Source organism: Electrona antarctica (genome assembly GCF_951216825.1).
Source record: "Electrona antarctica genome assembly, chromosome: 5".
Classification (NCBI taxonomy): Eukaryota; Metazoa; Chordata; class Actinopteri; order Myctophiformes; family Myctophidae; genus Electrona; species Electrona antarctica.
The window spans coordinates 53,919,879-53,926,735 of NC_136810.1; the positions used below are offsets into that span (position 1 = coordinate 53,919,879).

The following is a 6,857-nucleotide window of genomic DNA, read 5'->3' on the forward strand; positions in this document are numbered from 1 at the left end:
AATGTTTCCCTCTTCCCACTTAACCCATTTTGGGGCGGGAACCCCTTTTGGTGTTTTAAACATTATGTTATAATTTAGCTATTGAAGCGCGCCACCGAGTGGCGCGCTACGAGCTTGTAGATCTGCTATTTTTGAAAAATTGTTCAAATGTGGCGCAAATCTTTGAATATATATTTCAGAGCGAACATTTTTAACTAAAATATTTGCTTCTGGGGGGTCCCTGGAACTACATATTTTGAGATGGGGGTCCGTGGCCCAATAGAGATAATTCTGGGGGTCCTTGACATGAAAAAGGTTGAGCATCACTGACATAGAAACATAGGTTTTTCAGAAAAATGTTAGGATTTAGAAGCCTTTTTTTATCAGTCCAAAATGGGTTAAACCAGTTAAACCCTATGTAGAGATGTACCATTGTACCAAATGTCCCCCCTCCCTCACTGATGATGTTCTGTTTCTGACAATGCACTGACAATCTACTGAATTGCCAATGGCAGAAGACTCAAACGGGATATCTGTACGGTATTGTGTTGACTGGGGTACCACAGGGCTCTATACTAGGTACACTGATCCCCCCCCCCCCCCCCTATCTCTAGGGTAGACGCTAGAGGGTTCAAGTGGTTGAGTCACTGTGCAGCTAGAAGCATCAGCGAAAAAACCCCACCTGAAATGTAAATGCTCTGTTAATGGTGTTTGTGTAAGACCACCCACCCCCGCCGCCCCCATCATCTTTAGATGCTCTTTGAGAGAGAGAGAGAGAACTGCTTAGTCAGTCAGCCCCTTTCAAAACTGGTTCTGTATACAAGCGGTCTATTCAACCTTGAGAATGGGACTCATGTAAACACACATCCAAACTCAGTTCATTAAAACAATGTCTTGTTAAAAGTGGCTTTTTACTGTCAAAACAGATGGAGAGATGGGGTACGTACTTTCCCACACAGTGGGTCGGGAGTCGGGACACATTTTTATAGGTTACAAGTAAATAACATTTTTTTTTTTTACTTAAATGTTTTGAATTATTATTTCATGAATTTAAAAAGTTTAACAAGTAGTGGGCCTCATGGCTCAGCAAGGCGTACTTACTCTCGGGGAGACATAACGTTTCTCTTTTGGGCCTCGAGCTAAAGACTTTGTGTAGTGTCTCAGAACCAGGCCGCACCATCCCCGCCCCACCCCCCTCTAACCCTGCTGATCACACTCTTAGCCCTCTCATAATATAGAAATGTCCCAAATTTAAAGAGCTCAACAGAAACTATTTGGAGACGATCTGGTCTATAATATGGCCTACTAGTCTTCATAGAAACACTTCGTTTTCTTTTCATGATTACATTTTATGTGACATTCAGCATCTGTTTCATAGATTATATGAGCTTTGTGTAAATGTGAACAAGAAATGCCAAGGCGACTCTAACCTTTGATATATGAGCCCGTATTGGTATCGGATGACATCACATTGGCTTTAGAGATTATCCAAACGTCTTATACACCTGCAATTCTACTGGTCCATTTGGTTAAGAAGAGTTCAATTAACACTGAAGATTTTACTGCGCACAATACAGATTTTTATCAGTGTGTCCCTCAACATAAAAATGTATATTGCTTACATACATATACTACGCAGGCATGCAGACAGACATAAACATGCATGCATAAAGTAGGCAAGCATATGATACACTCTTGGGCATTGCCATATATACACCGTCCGTCATATCAACGCATAACGCACACAAGCATGCATTCACATATACATGCACACCACATGCCTCCCCAGCCCTAGACATACGCAGACAACAAGTCATTGACTCTTATTTTTAATCTAGACACACACACGCACACACATGCACACACACACACCATCTCTAGCACCAAGCAGCAGAGCAAACCTCATTTCCACCAAACCTAATAATGGAAGAGGCAATATCACTGATGTGATCTGCCCTCCGTTTGAGACACTCGCAGCACAGGGTTGTGTGTGTGTGTGTGTGTGTGTGTGTGTGTGTGTGTGTGTGTGTGCGTGCGTGCGTGCGCGAGTGCATGCATGCTCGCGTGTAATAACATTGCATGTGTGTGGGGGTGTCGGGTCCTGTGCTGATGAAATGCTTGCTCATATGAGTGGAGCAGTCGCGGCACGCCGGACATGTGTTCCTTTAAGTTCACTGCTGCTCGCACCACAACTCCCTCCCGTCCTCTCTCTAACAGCTCTACCCTTGGTCAGCAATTTTCCCAGATTGCGCCTATTATGATAGACCATAATGTGTTGTGCAGCCTGCACAGGAGGTTCAAATTCCCAGTTGCAGTTAGTTAGGAGACGATGGCAGTTGGAAAAAGCAATTTCTGATACGCCAACAGCTCACAAATCCCTGGATATTATGCAGTCCCCCAGATGCAGTGAATCAAAGCTCCACGTCTTTAAGACCTCAACAATCGGTCAACAATCTTCCTCTTCAAAAGGAAGATTTTTTTTTATTGACAGTTGATGAAAAAGAAAAAAACATTATTTCAAAGTGGTAAATCTCCCCCAGATGATGTGCAACTGACCCTGAATGTTGCTCCCACTTCGAGAGGTGTTTCCACATGGTTGTGGATGGTTGTAGTGTCAAGCGTTCTCCTTCCTTTCAGCTTGTCTCGGGGGAGAGGTCACGTGAACACAGGTTGATGAGGTTTTGGAATGTGCAGGAAGTGTTAACTTATGCACAAACCTCCCCAGCAGAGTGGTGGAAAAAGTACAATATTCAAAAATGTAATTTTTTTTATGCTGCTATATAAATATTTGAAGTTTTTCAGCAAACTTAGGTCAGGATTTAGAAGCGTTTTTAGAATCGGCCTCAGCCCCAAAAAAATGGGAGTATCACAATACTGCAATATAGAAATACTCTGTTACAGGTAAAAGTTTGGAATTCATCATCACGTGCTTGAGTAAAAGTACAAAAGTATTGGCATCAAAATGTACTTAAAGTACCAAAAGTACAAGTACTTATTATGCAGAATGTTCCATTTCAAGTTTTCATTAAAGCAGATCTCTTGTGAGCTTGTAGATCGGCTATTTTCAAATGGTACAGTACTTAACCCATTCTGGGCGGGAACCCCTTTTGGTGTTTTAACTAAGCATTATGTTATACTTTAGCTATTGAAAAATAGCAGATCTACAAGCTCATAGCGCGCCACCGAGTGGCGCGCTACGAGCTTGTAGGTCTGCTATTTTTGAAAAATCGTAAAAATGCGGCACAAATCTTTGAATATATATTCTTTCAGAGCGAACTTTTTATTTTATTTCGACGTCAGGCCTAAATGGGTTAAGTAAATGTACTTGTTTACTTTCCACCACTGCCTCCATCCAATCAGAACCTCTTTAAGAAAGACCTGATTGACTGACTGAGTAGTTTGACCACACGGTACACATTCCACAGCGGCATCAGTAACAGACAAAAGGCCCATATTTACAAAACTTGCATGGCTTTTCGTCTGTTAACAAGATAAATGCCGTTTTCCCCATTTCCACTGAGGGTTTTACGGTGGTGAAATGAGAGGGAAAAAGCTCACGTTCACATCTTTAGGTTCATGCATGTTGGTTGTTGGATTTGATGTAAGGAAGGACCACAAGAATATGGGAACGAGAATGTATACATATGGCCCGCTCAAGCTGATTTATCATGGTTGGTGGGCGCCATGGCCAAACTGGCTGCGGCTGTGACAGTCTCTCGGTAAATGCCCTGCTAAATGGAAAACATTCGGAAACGGAGAATCCTGCGGCCCCGCCGGTAATTTGCAGCACACTTCGTAAAACACGCCCCCCACCCCCCCCCCAAAAAAGCCTTAGAAAAGGTTTGGATCAAAACTCGGTAGAAGGTTATAGAAAACTTTATTATCTCTCATGGGGAAATTGGGATTTGTCGGTACCAGTCGTACGTGTGAAAAGTAGAAAAAGATGGTGTCCAACTATACCTACTGTTGGGTATAATAGTTAACCCATTTTGGGGCGGGAACCCCTTTTGGTGTTAGCATTTACGTTATGCTTTAGCTATTGAAAAATAGCAGATCTACAAGCTCATAGCGCGCCACCGAGGTCTGCTATTTTTGAAAAATCGAAGAACGACTGACATAGAAACGTAGCTTTTTCAGAAAACTGTCAGGATGTAGAAGACATTTTTAGAATCTGATCTCAGGTCAAAGTGGGTTAATCAAACGTACTGTACTTACTGTATCCCCATTATGCCGGCTGGCGCATACAGTAGGGCAGCAACAACGTTTCTCCACTTGCATCTGTCTTTGGCAGTTTAATCAAACTACCGTAATCGATTTGATCAAATAATATACATTTTAATAAAATAATAGATTTTTGGGGAAGATTTAGAACATTTCGCTGGAGTTGTCCCAAATAGATTCTAATCGATTTAATCGACTATAGAAGGGGGAAAAAAAGTGCTGGTATTCGATGAACCGAAAAAGTAGACTAATCGAATCGAATAATCGCTAAGAAAATAATCGATAGCTGCTGTCCTGGTCTTGTGGTTGATCTGGTCACATGTGAATCACCGGGGTGCATACTTAGTTTAGACTAGTGATTGGTTAGACATGGGTTAAGGTTAGGTTTAGGTGTGCTGCCCCGTGGGAGGTTAGGTTTAGGGTGAGGGTTTGAGATAGGTTGTAGTTGTAGGACTAATGACTGGTCTAACCAATGACTAGTCTAAACCAAAAACTGTCTAAACTAAGTACTGCACCCGAATCACCCCTCTCTCTCCCTCTCTCTCTCTCTCTCTCTCTCTCTCTCTCTCTCTCTCTCTCTCTCTCTCTCCCTCCTCTCTCTCTCTCTCCTCTCTCTCTCTCTCCCTCTCTCTCTCTCTCCCTCTCTCTCTCCTCTCCTCGCTCTCTCCTCTCTCTCTCTCCCTCTCTCTCTCTCTCCCTCTCTCTCCCTCTCTCTCTCTCCCTCTCTCTCTCTCTCTCTCTCTCTCTCTCTCCCTCTCTCTCTCTCCCTCCTCAGTGGCGTCAGGCAGACAGCATCAGACACCTGGGGAAGGTGACTCTGGCTCAGGAGCAGGACTACATTGGCCTGGTGGTGGGCTGTGTGTGTGTCAGCCTGCTGCTGATGATGCTGGGATCGCTGCTCATGTGGAGGGAGAAACAAGCACATCGACGGTAAGTGTGTGTGCGCGTGCATGTGAATGTGTGTCTTATGTATTATTTGTACACGCGTAAGTGCATAACTGTGTGTGTGTGAGTGAGTGATGTGAGGGTTGGTGATGGAGGTGTGTCGTGGGGGTTGGATGATGGTGAAGCGCTCTGTCCCCTCTCTCTAAGCATTTGTCTGTCTGTTTCTCTCTCTCCCCTCTCTCTCTCCCTCCCTCCCTCCCTCCCCTGTCTCTCTCACTCTCCCATCTGCACCCTTTATCTCTCTCCACCACCACCATCTTCTTCTACACCTCTCCTCTTCCATCTTGTTTCATCCTCTCATCAACTTCTCTTTTCCTTTCCATCTGAGAACACCTCCACCTTTCTATCTTACCCTCTCTCTCTCCCTCGATCCTTTCCTCTTCGTTCTCCCCCATCCTTCTCACGTTCTCTCGCTTTCTCTCATTCTCTCCCTCCCTCACTCTTTCTGTCATCCTCCTCCTCCCCCTCCCCCCTGACCCCCCCCCCCCCCTCCTCTCTCTCTGTCTTTCCTTCCCTCCATGTTGTAGATCTGTCTGAGGTGTGGTATGACGGCCGGGCTCACATTCAGCACCTGGACAGGCTGGCTAACGCGCGGAGCGTCAGCCCCTCCAACGAAATGGTGTCGCACGAGTCGGTGGACTATAGAACCACCCTGCTGGAGGGTACGTCGAACGGACAACAACAACACCACCCCCCACACCTCCACTCGTCTCTCTTCCTCCCTCCCCCTCTCTTCTCCTCTCCAACCCCCCCCCCCCCCCCCCCCCCTCCCTCGAGACGTGCTTTTGGGGGTCTTCTGCGTTGCTTTCCTCCGACCACTGCATGTCTTCTTGAGGCCTCACGCATTTGTTCTAGTCGCCTCGACGGCCGTCGGTGTTCAACATGGTTTCTTCGGCTTGTGTTCCGAGGGGGGGGGGGGGGGGGGGGGGTGGGGGGCGTGGGGAGGGTTCTTCTGTCACCTGATCTCGATGGGGCCAAAGCAATTTGGGGTTTTGGATGGGTGGCATGCAGCTCACAGAGCTAAACCAAAGAGAAATGGTTCGCTAATGGACTAATGTACCAGCTAGGGAGCTCCAGGGAAGAGAACAGGGATTTTGAGGAATTGTAGATGATTCGTGCGAGAGCATAACTATCTTAGTTACCTGTTCATATCTACTGTAACTTTCCTCTCTGACCGTAGCGTAGATGATTAGTTAACCCATTTAGGCCTGACGTCGAAATAAAAAAAAAGTCTTCTGAAAGAAGAATCTAAGAAGAATCTATTCAAAGATTTGTGCCGCATTTTCACGATTTTTCAAAAATAGCAGACCTACAAGCTCGTAGCGCGCCACCGAGTGGCGCGCTACGAGCTTGTAGGTCTGCTATTTTTCAATAGCTAAAGTATAACATAATGCTTAGTTAAAACACCAAAAGTCCGAATCCTAAGATAACTATAATGGTTTTGCACGTGTGCTCAGCGATGAAACCCCTTGTCTACATTGTTCTAGGACTGAATCAATCTCTCCCTGTCTGCTCCTCTTAAGCTTAACTTGTGTTTGTCTCAGGAAAGAAAAATGACTTTCACCCACAATGTCTTATTCTTCGCCCTTTCCTTTGCCCTTATAACAACATCAAACGGCAAAACATTGCCTTCTATTCCTTAACCTCTACAAGCATTCATTACAGCGGTGGTTTCTCAAACTGTTTCATGTCAAGGACCCCCAAATTGATGT

The 6,857-nt window shown here is 45.1% G+C and overlaps 1 protein-coding gene across 1 annotated transcript in view; it reads left to right on the forward strand.

Annotated features, from left to right (window-relative positions):
- met (MET proto-oncogene, receptor tyrosine kinase) overlaps positions 1-6,857 on the forward strand; it is a gene marked incomplete at both ends in the record, with an annotated part of 119,052 nt that overhangs the window by 86,403 nt on the left and 25,792 nt on the right. Inside the window, 3 exon segments of the mRNA XM_079502385.1 lie at positions 4,976-5,110; positions 5,112-5,130; positions 5,673-5,807. Coding sequence (XP_079358511.1) covers positions 4,976-5,110; positions 5,112-5,130; positions 5,673-5,807 — 289 coding nt within the window.